This window comes from Entelurus aequoreus, linkage group LG06, assembly GCF_033978785.1.
Source record: "Entelurus aequoreus isolate RoL-2023_Sb linkage group LG06, RoL_Eaeq_v1.1, whole genome shotgun sequence".
Taxonomy (NCBI): domain Eukaryota; kingdom Metazoa; phylum Chordata; class Actinopteri; order Syngnathiformes; family Syngnathidae; genus Entelurus; species Entelurus aequoreus.
Window position 1 is genome coordinate 57,844,441 of NC_084736.1, and position 23,040 is coordinate 57,867,480.

The 23,040-nt window shown below is 42.1% G+C and overlaps 1 protein-coding gene across 2 annotated transcripts in view; it reads left to right on the forward strand.

Annotated features, from left to right (window-relative positions):
• Nucleotides 1–22,829, forward strand: part of LOC133651605 (leukocyte surface antigen CD53-like) — a 28,383-nt gene extending 5,554 nt beyond the window's left edge. Inside the window, exons 3-9 of one of the 2 annotated variants that reach the window (XM_062049584.1) lie at nucleotides 1,010–1,198; nucleotides 14,026–14,100; nucleotides 15,733–15,843; nucleotides 18,542–18,630; nucleotides 19,634–19,741; nucleotides 20,246–20,329; nucleotides 22,247–22,829. In XM_062049584.1, the coding sequence (XP_061905568.1) occupies nucleotides 1,010–1,198; nucleotides 14,026–14,100; nucleotides 15,733–15,843; nucleotides 18,542–18,630; nucleotides 19,634–19,741; nucleotides 20,246–20,312 (639 nt within the window). In that variant the 3' untranslated portion in view covers nucleotides 20,313–20,329; nucleotides 22,247–22,829. The remainder of the gene's footprint in view (nucleotides 1–1,009; nucleotides 1,199–14,025; nucleotides 14,101–15,732; nucleotides 15,844–18,541; nucleotides 18,631–19,633; nucleotides 19,742–20,245; nucleotides 20,330–22,246) is intronic. The other variant, XM_062049586.1, reaches the window with a different exon arrangement.
• The last annotated feature ends 211 nt before the right edge of the window (nucleotides 22,830–23,040 follow it).

Consider the following 23,040-nt stretch of genomic DNA (forward strand, 5'->3'; position numbering starts at 1 on the left):
TCTTCATTGTCCGACACAGGTCACAACACTAATGCAAGTTAGATTCGTGCATTCAGTAAAAAGATGATGTTACCAAAAAAAACACCCAAAAAAAAAAAAGACTACTTTTGGATTGTTTTGTGTCATGTTTGTGTGTCCTCTCAATTGCTCTGTGATTGCTATTTTGAATGTTGCTGTGCCGGGTTTGGTATTGGAGTTGGAGTTGTATTGTTATGGTATTATTGTGTATTATTTTGTTGGACTGATTAATAAAAAAAAAAATTTAAATCCTGCTTTTACTCAACAGTTTAACAGCAACATAGCAACAATATCATACATTTTTAAAATTATGTTGTTCATGAAAATATCTCCTGTCGACTGGTGTATGCAGATGTGGTTGACAGCTATGAACCCCAATCATTGTATTCCGCCGTCAATATGGGAGGTCCCTAAACTGGGTGGGGCTTCTGGGCTTCAGCTCAGGAAAACCCATGCATCAAGGCGGCCTCGCAAGCACTGCACATTTCCACGCTCATTTCACTCTTGATACCGCTCAAACTCTGCCGCAAAAAAGTGTGTACGCCAGGTTTATATGCGTAGGCAAGCTTAATACATGAGGCCCCTGGTCAATGCATACGTCAGTGCAAAGATGAGTGACCAGACTCCGACTGGTGACAAATTACACTCCAAAATACACACAAACTTACTGTAAAGTACAAAACATGTCATTTAAAACTGTTAGCAAGTTTTGAACAACAAAATGATTCAATGAAAACATAAAACAAAAAATTCTGTATGTCATTCTTACAAAAATATTGTGTTTGTGTCAAAATATTGGGGCTTTTCTTGATGTTATTTAAAATTTTGCACTCAAGTACTTTTACTGCGAATAATAACGATTGATCACAATGTAAAAGTGTGATTAATCCTTTGACAGCACTAATTTATATCCACAATTTTGTCCAACCCATGAGTTAAATTCAAAGCCATGCTGTGACCAAATAACATGCCGTTTTGTGTTTTTCTGGAGCTCTGTGGCGCGTTTGTGGTCGCCTTTGGCATATTCCAGGGAATGCATTCCAGGTTCGCCTCTCTCATCACAACCTTCTGGTCTATCTATCCGGCTAACACCCTGGTGGTCACTGGTACCATTGTCACCTGTGTGTGTTATTTGGGTGTGCTGGGAGCCATTAAAGAGAACCGCTGCATGCTTATCAGCGTGAGTATAAATTACAATAATACATTTTTTAAATCACTTGACAGTAAATATTGGTAACTAAAATTTCCATGTCAGTGCTTTGTGGGGATGAACAATCAGCGTTCAGCTGAAGATGTTTGTAAAAACAGTTATGCCAGTAAAAAAAACTTAATTGTCTCCCAATGTCTTTGTAGACGTGCAACAATTACTTTAGAGGGGCCCTATACAAAATGTCTAACTTTTCAGACTGTTTAACGTGTTCTATGTACAGTGCAGTGACGTGCGGTGAGGTCCATGGCTGGTGAGGCACTGACTTCATCACAGTCAGATTTACAAACATATGAACCCTAAAGAGCAGGGGTGTCCAAACTTTTTCCACTGAGGGCCGCACACGGAAAAATTAAAGCATGTGGGGGCCATTTTGATATTTTTCATTTTCAAACCATAACAAAATATATGCATTTTTTATTTATTTTACCTTTAGGGGTCCCGGGGACCATAGAGGGTCTCAGTCATTAAAATGTAAAAAATAAGTCAGATTATTATTTTTTTTAAATTATTTAACGCTTACAGTAAATCTGCCCCACTCATAAAGTGATACATTTTTATTAGGTTTTTCTTTTACTTTCAACACTTAAGTTACGAGATCAACTTCGAGATCAGATATATCTGTCGATTTTATGCTGGAACTATTATTTTGTTTGTTTTATGCGCTTTTGTCAAAGAAAACTTTGATGTTTTTATATGGCAACCACACAATATATGCAATATTTACCACATAAAACATTTTAAAGTGAAATATTTGAAGTAATTTGAGCCCTGAAAATAATTCATTATAACATGGATTTTTTGTCATTATATATATTTTTTTGAGCAATGGCAAAAAAAAGAAAAATGAAGAAAGACAAAAGAAAAAAAAACAGCCTGCATGGCAGCTTTTGTGTCAACTTAGCAACTTTTTCTCGTTAGATTTCGCCTCATTCCACTTTTTTTAATGTTCTTTTTTATTTTTACAATAGTATTTCCAGAATGTGTGGCGGGCCGGTAAACAATTAGCTGCGGGCCGCAAATGGCCCCCGGGCCGCACTTTGGACACCCCTGCTAAAGAGTATATTATTCACCATGTGATTGGCAGCAGCTAACGGGTTATGTTTAAAAGCTCATACCAGCATTCTTTACACATACAAACTGTAGCACACAAAAGAGCACATTTAATTAAAAAAACATTATTATGGTCTTACCTTTCTTGCTGGACATCCACACAGCCAGCCTTTGCGTGTGTACCACACCGTTTGAAAAGAACGGGTCTTCTGTCCCGAAGTCAAAAGCAAACCTTTTAGCTCCGGCGTTGGTCTACCTTTAATTATTACCTCCTGCTTCCATTGAAAGTCCAGTTTAGAAAACTGTTTTATTTTACATATGTAATCCTCCATGTTTTTAATAAAAGTTCAGGCGAGAGGAAATAAACAATCACTGCACTTATTGCTAACTTTTTTCTTTTTTTTTTCTTCTGCGGCCGAGGAATGATCTCTGGGATCACTACCGCCCTCTACCATCAGGAGGCCGGATTACTGCGAGCTTTAGCCAGGACGTCTTTTGCAGCAGTTTTATGAATGCTAAGCACAAAAAATACGTTACACACATACAGTTGTTGACAAAATACACTGTATATTATATACCTCAGCTAACTAAACTATGGAAATGTATAATATAATTCATATAGCAATACGGTCTCACTGCACAGCAGGCCAGCAGTTAGCCGGGTCATTGCGCACAATCCATGTTGAGGCACAAATCAGTGACGTGCCTCAACTGGCTGCTGATCACCGCACCGTCTCTTCTCTGTATTTGAACGGCAAATGTGAAAATAAAAATAAAAATAATCTAAAACTGGTGAAGTTAAATGGAAAATAACTTTAGTATAATCTCTAGATACATATAACTATTTAATTATTTTTTTTTGTTTTTACATTTTTTTTCTTTCCATGATGGCAGGTGAGGCCCCGCCTCCCCTGCCTCTACTGACTGCATGTCACTGGTACAGTGCATAATATGAAGCTTTCATATCATGAGGTTAATGTATTTTTATAGTAAGTTATCCCTGGGTAAATGTAACCGGTGGTCTTTTCCTCTGCGTTGTGTGGCTTTAATGGAACACGACCAACACCATGGATTGCTCAGCTGCTCTTTACTGATAATACAAAATACACACTTGTCGTCAATAACTTTTTTTTTCCATTGTCGAGCCCCTCTCCCGTTATCGTGGACAAAAGGGCGTGTACAACAGTGAAATAAACATACCTGATAATACACAATACACACTAGTCGTCAATAACTTTTTTTTCCATTGTCGAGCCCCTACACAAATATAATAATGACAAAGATAGTGAACTTAAATTCTTAACATGACAATACAATTTCTGTCGTCGCATGCACGCCTACCTCTCCCGTTATCGTGGACAAAAGGGAAGTTGGAAGGCGTGTCCAACGCATATAAAAAGACAGGTGTCACAGTAATTATTGCAGTAGGAGGGACAACGAGACAATGGTTCCACATTGACAAAACATCGAACAATATCGAGGTATTTACATGTAACTTACACCTTTTGTGTAATTATAACAATAATAAAGCATTGTGTGAGTGCTCGCGTCAGTGCGTTAGATTTGTGGCAGAAGTGCTTGTAGTTAGTGCATGCTGCATGCTGCCCCTGCTTGCTACTCTCTGCTTACAGCTATCGCCGCCAGCTAGCCCCTGGGTGGGTGAAAATAGGAGCCGAGTGCGTAAGCCTCCTCCTGCTGGTACAAAGCCTCTCCACCACCAAGACCCCTGTGGTGCCTCCTCGTGGCCACGCACGGCAACTGCGTCTTTGCGGACGCAGGCTAAACTGTAGGGGATCTCGGAGCAGCAGTGGGCCCCAGAGGCAAGGCGTGCAGGCCCACCGGTGTGTGGACACGCCCTGGCGTCCGCCAACCACTGCAAATTATATGATGAGTTTAAGGCGACTGTGAGAAACATCCCCAAACAAGATCAGCTGTACTTGCTTGGTGACTTTAACGCAAGAGTTGGCTCAGATCATAAATCCTGGCCATCTTGCTTGGGTTACCATGGCATTGGTAGAATGAACGAGAATGGGCAGCGTCTCCTTGAGTTCTGCACATTTCACAATCTCTGCATCACTAACTCATACTTTCAGTCCAAACCCCGCCACAAAGTCTCCTGGAGAAACCCAAGATCTGGCCACTGGCACCAGTTGGACCTGATCATAACACAACGCTCTGAACTCAGAAGTGTCCTCCAAACCCGTACCTTTCACAGTGCAGACTGTGACACCGATCATTCCCTCGTCTGCTGTAAAGTCAAACTGCAGACAAAAATTATCTACAGAGCCATACCTAAAGGACCCCCCCCGTGTGGATTGCAGCAAAGCAGCCGATCCAACTAAAACTGCTTCCTTCAACCGTGCCTTAGAGGAATCCCTCCACCAACTACCCCAGTGCAGCTCTGCCCAGCAGTACTGGGAAGGCTTACGAGACACCATCCACACCACGGCCCTAACGGTTTTTGGCAAAAGATTGCGAAGGTCCAATGACTGGTTCGAAGCCAACGCATCTGTATTGGCACCGATACTGGAAGAAAAGCGCATCGCCCTTACCAACTACAAATGCACGTCGAGTGACAATACCCTACATGCTCTCAGGGCATCAAGGAAGAAACTGCAGAATGCCTCCCGTCGCTGTGCTAACAGCTACTGGCTACAGCTTTGCAGCAACATCCAATCAGCCGCTGACTCCGGTAACATCAAAGGCATGTACGACGGCATCAAAAAGGCGCTTGGACCATTACACCACACAACTGCTCCGCTGAAATCGGCACTGGGAGAAATCCTCACTGACCGCTCTAAACAACTCGACCGCTGGGTAGAACACTACTCCAAACTCTACGCCAGCAACAACACTGTCTCCGATGCAGCCCTCTGCCATGTTGAGTATCAACCCGTAATGGAAGAACTGGACATGGAACCAACAACTGAGGAGCTAAGCAAAGCGGTTGACAGCCTAGCATGCGGTAAATCACCTGGCAGTGACGGAATCGCAGCTGAAATCCTCAAGTGTGGAAAGCCTGCTCTCCTCGACCAACTTCACAAGCTCCTCTGTCTGTGCTGGAGTGAAGGTGCTGTCCCACAGGACATGAGGGATGCTACCATCATAATCCTGTACAAGAATAAGGGAGACAGGAGTGATTGTAACAACTACCGTGGTATCTCTCTACTCAGCACTACCGGCAAACTCTTTGCCAGAGTTGCACTGAATAGACTCCAGGTTCTCGCTGAGAAAATATACCCAGAATCTCAGGCAGGGTTCAGAGCTGGTAGGTCTACTACTGACATGATTTTCTCTCTGAGACAGCTGCAGGAGAAGTGTAGAGAGCAGAGAAAACCACTCTACATGGCATTTATTGACCTTACGGAAGCTTTCGACCTTGTGAGCAGGAGTGGCCTCTTTCAGCTGGTTGAACGAATAGGCTGTCCCCCCAAACTCCTTTGCATCCTCCAGTCCTTCCACACCGACATGCATGGCACCATCCAGTTCGATGGGTCCACATCAGACCCCTTCAAAATCTGCTGTGGTGTCAAGCAGGGATGCGTGCTGGCGCCCACCTTATTTAGGATCTTCTTTTCCCTCTTCCTGACTGAAGGAGTCTACCTTCACACAAGGACAGACGGTAAACTATTCAACCTTGCCCGTCTGAAAGCCAAAACAAAGGTCAGGCCACTCGTCATCCGGGACATGCTGTTTGCTGACGACGCAGCAGTGGTAGCACAGTCCCAGGAGCACCTGCAAACCCTAATGGACCAGTTCACCAAAGCCTGTCAGGACTTCAGCCTGACCATCAGTCTGAGCAAAACCAAGACGATGGGACAGGGAACTGAACCACCCCCCTCTATCACCATCAACAACTACACCCTGGAAGTCGTAAACACCTTCACCTACCTCGGTTCCACCATCACCGACAACCTGTCACTCGATGCCGAACGCAGTGGCCGCATCGGAAAAGCTGCCTCAACTTTTGGGAAGCTTACAGCGAGAGTATGGGAAAACAGCAAGCTCACTATCCGCACTAAGGTGCAGGTGTACAGAGCCTGTGTCACCAGCACTCTACTGTACAGCAGTGAAACCTGGACCCTATACTCCCACCAAGAGCGGCGGCTAAACATCTTTCATCTTCGCTGCCTTAGGCGTCTACTGGGCATCACCTGGAGGGACAGGATCACAAATCAATCAGTCCTGGAAAGAGCACAGCTTCCCAGCATGTGCTCCCTACTGAGGCAGCGACGTCTCCGCTGGCTGGGCCATGTCCGGCGGATGGACGATGGGCGAATCCCAAAGGACATCCTCTATGCTGAACTCACAACTGGCAAGAGGCAGATTGGCCGTCCCCAGCTGCGTTACAAGGACGTCTGCAAACAAGACCTCAAGTCTTTTGACATCAGCCCCAACAGCTGGGAAGATGCAGCGCAGGACCGCCTTCAGTGGCAGCAGGCACTCCGCAGCGGACTGCTCAAGTCAGAAACCACCCTGGCCCAACACCATGAGGCAAAGAGGGAAAAGAGAAAGAAACAGGGCTCTGCGACACCGGCAACATCTATGGGACCGGTCTGGATATGTGACATCTGTGGCCGGAAATGTCTCTCACGAATTGGCCTACACAGCCACAGGAGACGCTGCGACAAGACCTGACTCCGAGGCACAGGAAACCAATGGTCTTCCGAGACTGCGATGCCGATGATGATGAATAAAGCATTATAAAATACATTATTTACAAGACATAATTGACCCTGTTACATAAATTCTTACACATACCATTTCTAAATGGTGTCAGTCGGGTACAAAAACTTAACAAAATTTCCATGACATCCTGTGAATTTCTGATGTCACAACTTTAGGAAGCAGGTGTGGACTCGAGTCACATGACTTGGACTCGAGTTATACTCGAGTCATAAATTTGATGACTTTAGACTCGACTTGACAAAATGTAAAGAGACTTGCGACTCGACTTAGACTTTAACATCAATGACTTGTGACTTCACTTGGACTTGAGCCTTTTGACTTGACATGACTTGCTACTTTCCCCAAAACCCAAAGATTAAAAAGTTATTCAGGAGCGCTCCGTATCTTTCATTTTGTACGTGTCTGTCTATCAGCGTATTGTTCCTGTCAGCTTGTGTGCTCTCAGTACAACAGCCAATCAAATTAGATCCACGTTATTTTCATCCCACAGCATTCATCCAATCAAATTGCAGGACAACCACCAAACAAGAGCTGTCAAACAATGCGGCAGTGAGAAAAAATTTGGCCAAAGTTGGTTTCGTTCGGGTATAAAAACTACGACTTGGTCAACAAAAAACGAATTGCTGTATGCTAAACATGCAGTTCGAATATTACAGACGGAGACGCAACAACTTCCAACTTCATTCGACATTTGAAGATGCACAAAGAAGGGTAAGTTTTGAATGTAAGCTAACGTTTATTGGCTAAGTAACGTGACTTTTATTTGCTGTGTAGTTAAATCAGTGAGGCTGTAAACTCACTGCTAACGCTATAACCATAGACATCTTATAAGTAGACGCAGCATCGAACGCTACTGCCTACTGGCGCTGACGAGACGCGTGGCCGCCATCTTGGAGTGGTGATCCGCTCCACTCAGTGCAATTCATTTGGCAGGAGCAATGAACTGTCAGCGCATTTAATTCATTTTACCTCACTGAATACCACTGATTTTCACGCGGTTTTTTTGTTATACGTGTAGCTATGGTAAAGGACACATGTTTTATTATTCATAGTTTGCTTAACAGTAATATAATATTATTATATGCTATAAGTGACCAGACGTCCGAGATCAAAACTGGGAATATAATCCCAGAGAAGGGGGAAAAAAACGGTCAGCTATTTTTAAAGGCCTACTGAAATGAATTTTTTTTATTTAAACGGGGATAGCAGATCCATTCTATGTGTCATACTTGATCATTTCGCGATATTGCCATATTTTTGCCGAAAGGATTTAGCAGAGAACATCGACGATAAAGTTCGCAACTTTTGGTCGCTGATAAAAAAAAGCCTTGCCTGTACCGGAAGTAGCGTGACGTCACAGGCTGAAGGGCTCCTCACATTTCCCCATTGTTTACAATGCAGCGAGAGCGATTCGGACCGAGAAAGCGATGATTACCCCATTAATTTGAGCCAGGATGAAAGATTCGTGGATGAGGAAAGTGAGAGTGAAGGATTAGAGTGCAGTGCAGGACGTATCTTTTTTCGCTCTGACCGTAACTTAGGTACAAGCTGGCTCATTGGATTCCACACTTTCTCCTTTCTCTATTGTGGATCACGGATTTGTATTTTAAACCACCTCGGATACTATATCCTCTTGAAAATGAGAGTCGAGAACGCGAAATAGACATTCACAGTGACTTTTATCTCCACGACAATACATCGGTGAAGCACTTTAGCTACGGAGCTAACGTGATAGCATCGTGCTTAAATGCAGATAGAAACAAAAGAAATAAACCCCTGACTGGAAGGATAGACAAAAAATCAACAATACTATTAAACCATGGACCTGTAAATACACGGTTAATGCTTTCCAGCTTGGCGAAGCTTAACAATGTTGTTGCTAACGACGCCATTGAAACTAACTTAGCAATGGGACCTCACAGAGCTATGATAAAAACATTAGCGCTCCACCTACGCCAGCCAGCCCTCATCTGCTCATCAACACCCGTGCTCACCTGCGTTCCAGCGATCGACGGAAGGACGAAGGACTTCACCCGATCATCCGTGCGGTCGGCGGCTAGCGTCGGCTAACGCGTCTACTATCCAAGTCAATGTCCTCCTGGTTGTGTTGCTACAGCCAGCCGCTAATACACCGATCCCACCTACAAGTTTCTTCTTTGCAGTCTTCATTGTTCATTAAACAAATTGCAAAAGATTCACCAACACAGATGTCCAGAATACTGTGGAATTTTGAGATGAAAACAGAGCTTTTTTGTATTGGATTCAATGGTGTCCGAATATTTCCGTTTAACTACTGACGTCACACGCATACGTCATCATACATAGACGTTTTCAACCGGAAGTTTAGCGGGAAATTTAAAATTGCACTTTATAAGTTAACCCGGCCGTATTGGCATGTGTTGCAATGTTAAGATTTCATCATTGATATATAAACTATCAGACTGCGTGGTCGGTAGTAGTGGGTTTCAGTAGGCCTTTAAGTTGAAGAAACAATATGATTAGGTTATATATACATGCATGTATCTTACATAAACAATGTATGAATAAATTACATGTCTATATATCTTAGGGACCTATAGACTGTATGCTGTTCCTGCAGCAGCAGAGAGTTTATTGTCTTGACACTTTGTATTGATATTTTGTATTACATTCTTCCTTTAAATGATCATGTTTACAGTGATTGTTTTATATGTATTTTTTATGTAGGTCGCTTTGGATAAAAGCGTCTGCCAAATCCTTTAACATAAACATATATAAACACCTGAAAGTCTTTATATCAGCTAAAACCACCAATCTGTTTCACTGGATTCAGAATAAAACCAAATTCTGTCTTACCCAACAATGTTAGTATTTGAATATTGTTACTTGAAGACGTATTCCTGGTTAAAATTATACTGTTAAGAAAGTATTGTCTTATATTTTGCCTAAAATGAGAATGCATTATAATCAGTGGCTGGTGAATTTTGTTTTAGGTGGGGCTGAAAGTTTGTAAACCAAACCCCCGTATGGGCGTCATCCTCCCCCAGAAGATTTCTTTGTGATTTTCACATACAAATATTGAAGATCTTTGCTCCTTCTCAACTCTATGGTAATATTATTTTCACAAAATACAACCAATATTACGTCAATGTTAAATCTTACTTGTGAAAAGTAATCCCCCGATTCCTATTTTCAACAGTCCGCTCATTTGAGCAGGAAAACGCTGAACACCAGCCCGGCATCTTTGTTTTCTACCTGTCAACTGTCAGTTCAGGCTGCTCGCCGGCTCTTCATCACCACTTCAAGATGGCGGCCAAATTGCTCGCGTCACAGCAGCCAATGCTACGTCTACTTATAAGATGTCTATGGTTATAACGTCATTGCAAACACGGCAATCTGTTGCGTCCACTGCAGTTCGCTACCTTATTCATACTTTTTGTCGAGTGATTTTTTTTAAGCAGGGTTGCATGAGGTACCTATACAAAACGTTACGTTAGTCAATGTATCACACACAGTAAAGTAACGTTGGACGGCATTCAGCAGCACCGCATATTTTAACCACCTACAAAAAGACAAACATAGTCAAATAAAGGTCAGTTAAAAAGTATACTATATTAAGAATATGTGTACATATTGCATAGGGCCCAGACATCTAAAAAGTACAACTCTGTTCATTGTTATGTTCATGTATTTGTTATGTTTTTCATGTGTACGCACACATAAACACACATACAGTATGAGATGAGATCAATGAGATAAGGTAAGAACAGGATAGAAACTGCTGTGGAACTTGTTACAATGCAATATGCCATTGAAATACAATGTTAACACATTTGTGCAAATAAGTACAGTTGCACTTGTTTTTTCAAATGTATTTATTCTGTAAAGCAGTGGTCCCCAACCACCAGGCCGCGGCCCGGTACTGGTCCGTGGATCGATTGGTACCGGGCCGCACAAGAAATCAAAAAAGAAAAAAAAAAAAGAATGTATTATTTTTTAAATAAAAAAAAAAAAAGTTTTATTAAATCAACATAAAAAACACAAGATACACTTAAAATTAGTGCACCAACCCAAAAGACTTATTTCATCATTTCATCGTTTTTATCGACTATGCTGTAGCACCCTTAAAGCAGCAATGGTTTTTGAAGAAGCAAGAAAGAACCACAGTAGGTTGTTGCTATTTGCTCTTCCCATTCCACATGTGGAGTGGGAAGAGAAAGATGAGAGATTCTGGAATTATTCATCATATATATTGAGAGGGCTTGTTTCTATGCAGCGGTGGCAGAGCTTGGGGGTTGGGGCAAACCTTCCAGTGACGTGCAGTCAGTAGAGGCAGGGGAGTGGGGCCTCACCTGCCATCATGGAAAGAAAAAAAATGTAAAAAGAAAAAAAAAATAATTAAATTGTTATATGTATCCAGTGATTATACTAAAGTTATTTTCCATTAAACTTCACCAATTTTAGATTATTTTTATTTTTATTTTCACATTTGCCGTTCAAATACTGAGAAGAGACGGTGCGGTGATCAGCAGCCAGTTGAGGCACGTCACTCAGTTGTGCCTCAACATGGATTGTGCGCAATGACTCGGCTAACTGCTGGCCTGCTATGCAGTGAGACCGTATTGCTATATGAATTATATCAGCTAACTAAACTATGGCATAGTTTAGTTAGTTGAGGTATATAATATACAGTGTATTTTGTCAACAACTGTATGTGTGTAAAGTATTTTTTGTGCTGAGCATTCATAAAACTGCTGCAAAAGACGTCCTGGCTGAGGCTCGCAGTAATCCAGCCTCCTGGTGGTAGAGGGCGGTAGTGATCCCAGAGATCATTCCTCGGCCGTAGAAGAAGTGAGAACAAGCAACAGTTAGCAATAAGTGCAGCGATTTTTTATTTCCTCTCGCCTGAACTTTTATTAAAAACATGGAGGATTACATATGTAAAATAAAACAGTTTTCTAAACTGGACTTTCAATCGAAGCAGGAGGTAATAATTTAAGGTAGACCAACGCCGGAGCTAAAAGGTTTGCTTTTGACTTCGGGACATAAGACCCTTTCTTTTCAAACGGCGTGGTACACACGCAAAGGCTGGCTGTGTGGATGTCCAGCAAGAAAGGTAAGACCATAATAATGTTTTTTTTATTAAATGTGCTTTTTTGTGTGCTACAGTTTGTATGTGTAAAGAATGCTAGTATGAGCTTTTAAACCCGTTAACTGCTGCCAATCACATGGTGAATAAGATACTCTTTAGGGCAGTGGTTCCCAACCTTTTTGTAGCTGCGGACCGGTCAACTCTTGATAATTTGTCCAGCGGGGGGGGGGGGGGGGGGGGGGGGATGGGTTGTCATGAAAAAAGTAAAATAATAAACGTGAATCCACTGTGTACTCATATGGACCTTTATTAGCACATTACGCCAACAACGTAACGAGTATAATTTTTTTTTGTCATGACAAAAGTAAAATAATAAACGTGAATCCACTGTGTACTCATATGGACCTTTATTAGCACATTACGCCAACAACGTAACGAGTATATATATTTTTTTGTCATGAAAAAAGTAAAATAATAAACGTGAATCCACTGTGTACTCATATGGACCTTTATTAGCACATTACGCCAACAACATAACGAGTATAATTTTTTTTTTTGTCATGAAAAAATTTAAATAATAAACGTGAATCCACTGTGTACTCATATGGACCTTTATTAGCACATTGCGCCAACAACATAACATGAGTATAACATCGAAGTCTCTGGTAACTTCCTCTCTGCCCATTACATAAATAAAAAAATGACGTGGAAAAATATATAAATGACAAGAACCAGCAATTCCACACTACTGTCATTATGAATGTTATTTTTCAACAGCTGAAATAAAGTTGTCAGTTTGAACCGTCAGATAAGCCTCCAGCATGTTTGTGTGCCCGAGTCGACTCACAAGCTCTCCTCCTCTCCCTCTCCCTCACTTCCCTCTGCCCAAACGCGCTCTGATTTTCGTTGCTATGGTAACGTTTACATGCCCTCAAAATAAGATGCAGATACAACATTAAAAACGAATATAAAGTGCATGAGATTTTTAACTCACCGTTACGCTAAATCAATGGGAGCTCTGAGCTTGTTTCTCTGCAACGAGACAGTCCCAACTGGGGGTAATGGGAGACAAAGACACCCGATGTGTGTTGCTTATTTCCAGTCTGCTCCGTTGTTTTGTTTTGGTGGCTGTCACTGCAGAAAATCCCGCTTCACACAGATAGGATGTTGGAAATGGCAACAGTGTTTTCAGTGCTGTGGTGGCAAGCTCAGGGTATTCTGCCATGACTTTAATCCAGAAAACAGGCAGAGTTTTTGTCTGAAATACACTTTTAAGGCTGCCGTCATTTGCGATCTCCAGCATTTGATCTTCTTCTTGCACAGACATGCTGGATTCATCTGCTTTGTTGACAAATGGGTCGTGGATCCATTCCTTGGCAGTTCGTGGGTCTTTTGAAGTTGGGAAGTAGCGCTCAAACTCTTTTAAAAGCACAGACAGGTGATCGAGCAGCTTGGTGAATGAAGGCACAGGCTCAGTCTCACGCAAAAACCCCGCCAATGTTTGAAACATGTCCAGGTTTTTTGGGTTGGTGCACTAATTGTAAGTGTATCTTGTGTTTTGTATGTTGATTTAATTTTAAAAAAAATTTAAATAAAAAATGAATAAAAAATTATTCTGCGGACCGGGCCGCGGCCCGGTGGTTGGGGACCACTGCTTTAGGGTTCATATGTTTGTAAATCTGACTGTGATGAAGTCAGTGCCTCACCAGCCATGGACCTCACCGCACGTCACTGAAACCTTCAACCCCTGACCAATTGCAGCAGAGTAGAAGAGGCTGCTGAATTTAAGCGTTTAGTCCAAGAAGAGAAGAACGCAGAATTTCTCTGTATTTGCCCGGTACACAACTTATTTAAATAAACCTATGTAAGTGCCCCACTGGATCCAATACCATTTGAAAAGCTCTTGAAATGAGAAGGATAGGGCCCCTTTAGGAAATAATTCACAAACATTCTAAAAAATGTAAATGTGATTGTTCCCCAATTGCAGTTTTTTATCCTGCTCTTCATTCTGATGTTGGTGGAGCTGGCCATGGCCTGTGTGTTCCTGGTCTACAGCAGAGTGGTACTATAGTTTTTGAAATTATGCCTGTGCAAACAGCCTGATTGTCAGCACAGTATCCCCGTTTACAGATCACAGAGCATTTACTATATTTCTCTTGTGGCAATAGATCATTATGCCATTATTTATATACCGTATTTTTCAGACTATAAGGCGCACTTAAAATCCTTTCATTTTCATTTTCATTTACAACCCGGTGCGCCTATTGTACGGAATTATTTTGGTTGTGCTTACCGACCTCAAAGCTATTGTATTCGGTACATGGTGAAATGATAAGTGTGACCAGTAGATGGCAGTCACACATTAGAGACACGTGTAGTCTGCAATATGACTCAAGTAAACAAAACCAAAATGTTATATGTTCCATTGAAAATATAGAACATTACGCACGGCGCTCAAAAATCTATCAAAATGTTTCAGTACAACTTTGGTAAGCTATGAAGCTGCACCGCTTGATGGATTGTACTGTGCTTCAACAAATGAGTATTATTATGGTGTGTGTATAAGGTAAGACAATTATCTGGCGTTTTTTGTTTCGCAATATTATGCCAAAGCAACTTTTCTTACCTTCTGGTTCCTGCTGATCTGTATTTGGGATCTGCATAAATCCTGAAAAATTGTTCGTGTCCGCCTTTGTAGACCGTGCTGTATCTTCTTGATATGGGACATTCATCCTCTGCTGTTGCCATTCTAATATAAAGTAGTGTAAAGTTCTTACTTATATCTGCCATGAAAATGCTAAAACATACTGATGTAGTGAGTTTACATCATTCACCCAAGGAACTTTAGTTATTAGAGAGTTCCGGTCGGACCGTTTTTCACGAGACACATTTCTGGCGGATGAGGAGATGCTGCTTCGTTATTGATTTAAGTAAAGTCTGAATGTCATTAAAACAGTTAGCTCCATCTTTTGACACTTCTTCCACTCCCGTCCTTGCACGCTACACCGCTACAACAAAGAGACTGAGAAAAGATGCTGCCGAAGGTGAGTCACGTAAATAAGACCGTCCACCAAACGGCGCATCCTGAAGCGACTGTCAGAAAGCGGCTTGAAGATGATCTGTAAAACATAATCTATGCAACATTTTGACCAAAGAACCACCATTACATGTTATAGAGACCACAAGGAAGTGTTTTAAATTTAGAAAAAAAAAAATATATATACAGTATATGACCCCTTTAATGCGCCCAATGATCCGGTGCGCCTTTTGTATGAAAATTGACCTGAGTCGACCCGCTCATCGGCATTGCGCCTTATAATCCAGTGCGTCCTATGGTCCGTAAAATATGGTACATTTTAAATATTCTTGTAGTCAGACAATATTTTCGGTATATTAGATGGATTTTTTACCTGATATGTTTCGACTGTCATCAGCAGTCTTCTTCAGAAGGGTCACCTGACCATTGTGACGTGCTTGGTTGCTTGGTTGGCCACGCCTGTAGGAACAGGCAACACGTCACAGTGGTCAGGTGACCCTTCTGAAGACTGCAGATGACAGTCAAAACATGCTGGGATGAAAATGCCATCAAATATACCGAAAATATTGTCTCACTACAAGAACATTTGAAAAGTATTAAGGAGCAATGTGTCTATACTGTGTTATTGTTGACAATAGTTTCCTGTCTACATTGCAGATTGACACATACTTTGAGAGCGACCTAATGCAAAGTTTGCAGGTCTACAAACAATCCGGTCCAGAGGAAAACCAGATCATTAAAGATGATTTTGATTCTGTCCAGCACCTGGTAAATCCTGTTCATCCCCTCACTTTGATACAAATGTATTATTGCAGTGTTTGTCCTGTATTCTGTACACATTCGTCATTATTGTCTTTATCCTTATTTAATTTACTCTTATCATAACTCCTATTGTTTACACTTTATTATTACTCATATTGTGACTTGTCATACTGTGCAAATGTAATCTTCTGATGTTCATTAATGTAACTTGTTAGCCATGTACAAAACAAATATCCCATACCACCATTCTGATGTTCAAGGGGAACTGCACTTTTTTGGAATTTTTGCTACTGATGTGTATTTCTGGGCTTGTCACCCTCGTCCAGACAGAAGGGTGACACGGCAGTGTGGCTGGATCAAAAGAGACGTCAAAGATGCCTTACTGAACCAAAAGTTACTTTATTACAAGTGAGCGTCATTATACAGGACTGCAGTTCCTGGAAGAGGTCAGGTCAAAAATGAGGCACTCCTAACTTGGAGAAGTCAAACCATCAGCTTTTATATACCTACCTCCTGTCTGTGTGTGTGTGCTGGGTCAGGAGAGCGCATACTGACCATAAAGTGGATGTTTGTGTGTAAGTGACTGAAAAACAACATATGCTGGTCGTAACTTAGATGTTGACATTAAGCTAAACATGTAGTCTCTTTTCACGAATAGGGCCATCACCTTTGCATACAGAGGTCCAATTTTTTTGCCTTTTCTTCCGCGAGAACTAATCAAATCCACACACAAATGTCAACACTAAAGGACCCTATGTTATTATGTGCCCAAAACTGAAAACTGAAATGCCTACCATTGCCTACCTACTGGTAATTTGATTTCTCCAAGATGAATATAAACATTCACCATATGCAAAACATAATATGAGTTAATTAATTCACTTCACTATTGTTTACAATCATGAGAGACAAGAAGAGAATGCAGCTAATGGGAGCAATCAATTCTACCTCTAAATCACTTTTGAAATTAATTAAAAAAACATCACCAATACTCCATTAACTCCAATAACCTGTATAATAACCAAACTGCAGCGACACTGTTATTGTAAGAGCAAACACTGAGGAACTCTTATTCTAGTGTACTAACACATTGGTGTGCTTCGGTATTAGCCGTAAAAGCTAATTAAGGTAGGAGATAAGCTAGCCTCTACATTAGCACGAAACAAGTTTGAGTTTGTAATGCACAACACAATGCGATAAGACACTAATCTGTACTAACTGAAAAACATAAACAATCATATTGCAGTATCTGTAGAGTACTAGCCCACATTTTGCCAAGATGCAGAGATGGCAGGCTTGGTGCAGGAAACCATGATTTTAATGTCCAAAAAATGCAGGGAAAACACGAACCAGAAACCAGGAAACAGGCAAACTTGAGCAGCACCCAGGAACCAGGAAACAGGAAGCCTAATGGCCGCCCGTGCGTCAGGCCAGCTGGAGACGCTGGTGAAGCCGTGGGACGGCCCGTCAGAGACGAGGAAGCTGGCGACGCCGTGGGACGGTCCGCCAGAGACGAGGAAGCTGATGTCGTTGGCGTGGTCGAAGCCAGAGACGAGGAAGCTGGCGACGCAGTGGGACGGCCCGCCAGAGACGAAGAAGCTAATGTATTTGGCGTGGGCGCAGCCAACGACGAGGAAGACAATGTCGTCGGGGTCATGGGTGGAGCCCGAGGAACAGGCGGCTCGTCTGCCGGTGTGGGCGGAGCCTGAGGAGCAGGCGGCTTGTCTGCCGGTGTGGGCGGAGCCTGAGGAGCAGGCGGCTCGTCTGCCGGCGTGGGAGGGCTCACCGGGGTTGATGGCGCCGTCTGTAGGCCCACCGGGGTGGATGGCGGCAACTACGGCAGATCCACTGGAGTTAGAAGTAGCTGTGCCTCCCCAGCTACACAGCTACTCATAGCCCCCCCCCAACCCCCTCAAAGGACGGATCCAAGACATCCCCAAAGAGGCCCACAGACGACAGGGATGGGTGGGAGGGAGCTTGAAAGGAGGCAAAAGTTCTCCTTCATTCGGCCATCAGCGCCAGGATCCTGTCAAGCCTGTCCGCCATAGAAATGTCTGCGGGGTTCGTATTTGGCTGGAGTATTCTGTCAAGAAGTGGTGGTGACAAACCCCAAGATGCAGAGATGGCAGGCTCATGGCAGGCTCTGTGCAGGAAAACATTTTAATGTCCAAAAAATGCAGGGAAAACACGAACCAGAAACCAGGAAACAGGCAAGCTTGAGACAGCAAACAGGAACCAGAAAACAGGAAACCAGGAACCAAGGAGAACTGGAGACAGCAAACCGTCTAAAGCATTCAGCATACAGGAACAGCTCACAGTCCACAGCATACAGCTAGTAATACTCCAGCACTGACTGGAGGGAGAGGCAGGTATAAATAGGATCCTGATTGGCAATTGCCAACAGGTGTGCCAGACTGCCAATCAGGTACAGGGGAGGGAAAAAAGCGCTCAGGGAGACATGCAGGAAAAGGAACCAAAATAAGAGTGCTGACAGGAATTAAAACAAACAGAGAAAAAAACAAAACATAATCAAACTGTCAGTGACAAGCCTGACACATTTCATGTTTGTTTGTACACAGCTAGCCAGACAGCGTACTTGGTTGCCATTGGTGCTGATTATTTTCACCTGCCTCTGACTAGTGTTCGGGACGCTCACAAGCTCCTAATCAGAGAGCTATTTATTCCTGCTTTTTGCCACACTCAGCCTGGCTGTCTCCTGTTACGGCGGGGTCCCATGTTACAGCGCGGATCGTTTCCCCAAGATGCAGACGGAATTCCGGAGGCAGTGCGCAGGTAAGACAATGATTTATTTTTCATAAATCAGGCAAAATCCAAAAACACAGGAGAGCGTGCCGATAGCACGGGTAGCTATGGAAAAGCGAACGGGAAAGCTTAGCATGGGAAACAAGCAAACAAATGGCGAAGCTTAATTCAGGAATCAAACGGTAAACACATGTAACTTGTTGCATGGAGCAAACAAGACAGCCAGACTGTGTGTGGCGAAAAGCAGGAATAAACAGATAAATAAATCTGATTAGTGCCCGGGAGCAGGTGAGCATCCTGAACACTAACCAGAGGCAGGTGAAAATAATCAGCACCCATGGCAACCAAGAAAACACAAACCCAGGGGTGCTGAAACAGAACTAAGGGAGTCTTTAACTAAACAAAACATGATCCGAGCAACAGATCATGACACCGTCTGCTCCAACGTCTCACTCATCTTCATGCTTGCTTATAGAAGCGGTAGTTAATCCTTTGTTAATTCAGCTTTAAAAAGATAAGGTTGTGAATGCTCATTTGTCCAAAAAAGGTTGTATTCCTTGTTTGTTACCAAGTCTTCCATGATTAGAACACACACAAACGTTTTGTATCCGGAAGTAGAAACACACAGTTGTTGCTAGAAGTCGGACGCGCGTTCCTATGGAAACGGAAATCAATGCGAGGAAGAAGTCAGATTAAAAGGATCAAAATACGGTAAATATTGAACATGTTACATATTGTTATGAACGTGTCTGTTACTACATAGACTTGCAGTGTGTATACATAACATCGATAGTGGGTTTTGAAGTTGTCTTAGAAGGCCTTGAAGGCTACAACGGTGACTCCCATTAGCCGCATCTTCCATGCGTCTTTTTTAATCTTTAAACTCCTAATAAAAAAAATTACGTGCGTTCTTGTCTCTCATAAAAATTGTGAATGATAGGCAAAATTCCAAAAAAATAGCATAGTTCCCCTTAAAAATGTTCAAACATAGCAGTTCCCTTTCTTAAAATCTTTGCTTTTTTTCTCTGTTCAGTTTAGGTGTTGTGGAGTTCGTGGGGAGGCAGATTGGCTGGGTAACGCACCCATTTCCTGTTGTAGTCAGGATCCTTGCACCTCAACCCTTCATGCCAACTGGCAAGAGGTTATCCATCCCTCCATTCATTTTGTACCGCTTATGCGTTCTTGCTCACAGTAAAACTATCCCTGCTAACTTTGAATGTCCCCATTGGACTTGTCGCCAGTCAGTCAGATGACACATAGCCTATAGAAAAAAAAGCACTGACACTTCACGCCTATAAGCCAACACTGACTGCACTCAAGGTTTTTTTTTTAATACGCTCACTCAGGTAATAGTGTGTTAAAGAGCTTTTTTGTTGTTTTGTGTCCTCCTAATCTTTGACTCAATCCACACTTTTCCCGGGCGCGGCACCGCTGCTGCCCACTGCTCCCCACTGCTCCCCTCACCTCCCAGGGGGTGATCAAGGGGATGGGTCAAATGCAGAGGACAAATTTCACCACACCTAGTGTGTGTGTGTGTGACAATCATTGGTACTTCAACTTTAACTTTACTGTGTAAACAAGAACTGGCCTTTGTAATACATTAATCTCTTGGTGTCAAGGAATTCATGTTTCTGTCTTTTTTTAGGGTTGTCTCTATAAACTCAGGGACTGGTTTGCAGGAAACTACCGTAGCACGGGGGCAGGCGTTGTAACAATGTTTATCATACAGGTAAAGCAAATTTCAGCTTGTTATTCACAACTAAGAGTTACAATATAAAGGTAAAAGTGAAAGTCAACTTTATTTTTATTGTGCGTGCATGGTTAAAGCCAATTAAAGGCAGCAAGGTTGTAAACAGAAGAGCAAATGTAGGTTAAAATTTAGGTAAAGTGAATGTGAGAAAATGGATGTACATATATCGCAAAGTAAAGGTTGAGGGCTATTTTCTGCCATCAGCTAAATTTTCATTGGCCCTGAGCATAGTCCAAAGATAAAATTATTTCATTATTAACTAGCAAAGCACTTGGAGAGGGCAGACCTCCCAATAGTCAATAATCCTTTTTAAAAATCCCTGAATCCAGAGAGTAATCTGGATCACCCCCAAAAACTAATTACTTGTTCCTGATCCTATTTCTGACACTTCTTTTGAATGTAATCCAGATCTGTCCATACATTTTTGAGCTATGTTGCTAGCTAACAAACAGACGGACAGACAAACAAATCAAAAGATACATGGATTTTCCAAGACTCTGTGTGTTTGTTTTGTACATCTGTTGCTTCCAAACAGGAGGGTTCACTCACTGCATCGGTGTCAGGACCTAGTTCTATAGCGGAAACAAATAAACAGAGTGAACCCTCTTGTCAGTTGTCCACTCTCTTTGTCTACGTGGGTGGAGGCGGGGCCGCTAGCATACACACAGAGAGAACTGCAGTTTAGCAAAGTAAACATCCATCCATACATTTTCTACCACTTGTCCCTCTCGGGAAGGTTACATAAAATACATTTTCTCTAAAATCTATACGATTTATACAAACCACAAAACCAGTGAAGTTGGCAAGTTGTGTAAATCATAAATAAAAACAGAATATAATAATTTGCAAATTATTTTCAACCTATATTCAATTGAATAGACTGCAAAGACAAGATACTTAACGTTCAAAATGGAAACCTTTTTTTTTTTTTGCAAGTATTAGCTCATTTGGAATTTGATGTCTGCAACATGTTTCAAAAAAGCTGGCACAAGTGGCAATAAATACTGAGAAAGTTGAGGAATGCTCATCAAACACTTATTTGGAACATCCCATAGGTGAACAGGCTAATTGGGAACAGGTGGGTGCCATGATTGGGTATAAAAGCAGCTTCCATGAAACGCTCAGTCATTCGCAAACAAGGATGGGGCGAGGGTCATCACTTTGTGAACATGAGCAAATTGTCGAACAGTTTCAGAACAACATTTCTCAACCAGCTATTGCAAGGAATTTATGGATTTCACCATCTACGGTCCGTAATTTCATCAAAAGGTTTAGACAATCTGGAAAAATCACTGCACGTAACATTGAATGCCTGTGACCTTCAATCCCTCAGACGGTACTGCATCAAAAACCGACATCAGCATGTAAAGGATATCACCACATGGGCTCAGGAACACTTCAGAAAACCACTGTCAGTAACTACAGTTCATCGCTACGTCTGTAAGTGCAAGTTAAAACTCTACTATGCAAAGTGAAAGCCATTCATCAACAACACCCAGAAACGTCGCCGCTTCGAATATAAGTTGAAAAGGATTTGCAAATCATTGTATTCTGTTTTTATTTACAAATTACACTACGTGCCAACTTCACTGGTTTTGGGTCTTGTAAATTGCATGTTCCTTTTCCCATTTGAGCCATTTGCTGAACATTTCATCAGACCTTTTTTAGTTATATTGCTAACTAACTAACTAACTAACTAACCGGAAGACACACCTCAATGAATGCATAACCTCCTGAAGTAGGTAATAAGATATATTAGATTTACAGTAATTTATTTAATTTATTTACTAAGAAACAATTTGAGTCCACACAGAAGTGTTCATTTGTGGTAATATCCTTAATGGATTGTTTTAATATAATCTGATTATGTATTTTTTGTGTTTCTTTTGTTTGCAGTTCACTTGTCTGTGTTTCACCGTCCCTTTGTTTTGCCACTTCTGTCGAAACGAACTGGGATACTTGTAAAAGAAGACCCAATACAAAGAATGACCGTCTAGATGACTTCGCCGGTTGTTGAAATTGTCGACGCATGTCCATAATAGGCAGCACGGTGGCTGAGTAGACATTGTGTCTGCTGCACAATAAATAGATCTGGGTTCAAATCTCAATTGGAGCATCCCTGTATGGAGTTTGCATCTTGCATTGATTTTCTTCAGGTACTCGAGCTTCCTCCCAAACACCAAGTTAGATTAAATGACGACTCTAAATAGTCCTTAGGTGTCAATGATTGTTTTTCTAGCCCTTCGATTGCCTGGCGACCAGTCGATGGTGTGCCCTGCCTTACACCCGAAGTTAGCTTGGATAGGCTCAAATTCACCCATAAGTGACCTTAATGAGGATGTGCAGTATCAAATATGCTTGGGTGTCCATATTTTCATAACAAGGGTGTACTCAAACTAGGTGGTTCATAACGTGCGAGACTTGGGCAAGATTTTCCCTCACTCCTCTGGCATTTGTGCCTTGAGTTGTGTCATCATTTATACCCATACTTGCCAACCTTGAGACCTCCAATATCGGGAGGTGGGGGGTTGGGGGGGGCGCGTGGTCGGGGGGGGGGGGGGGGAGGGGCGTGGTTGGGGCGTCGCTAAGGGCGTGGTTAAGAGGAGAGTATATTTACAGCTAGAATTCACCAAATCAAGTATTTCATATATATATATATATATAATATATATATATATGTATGAAATACT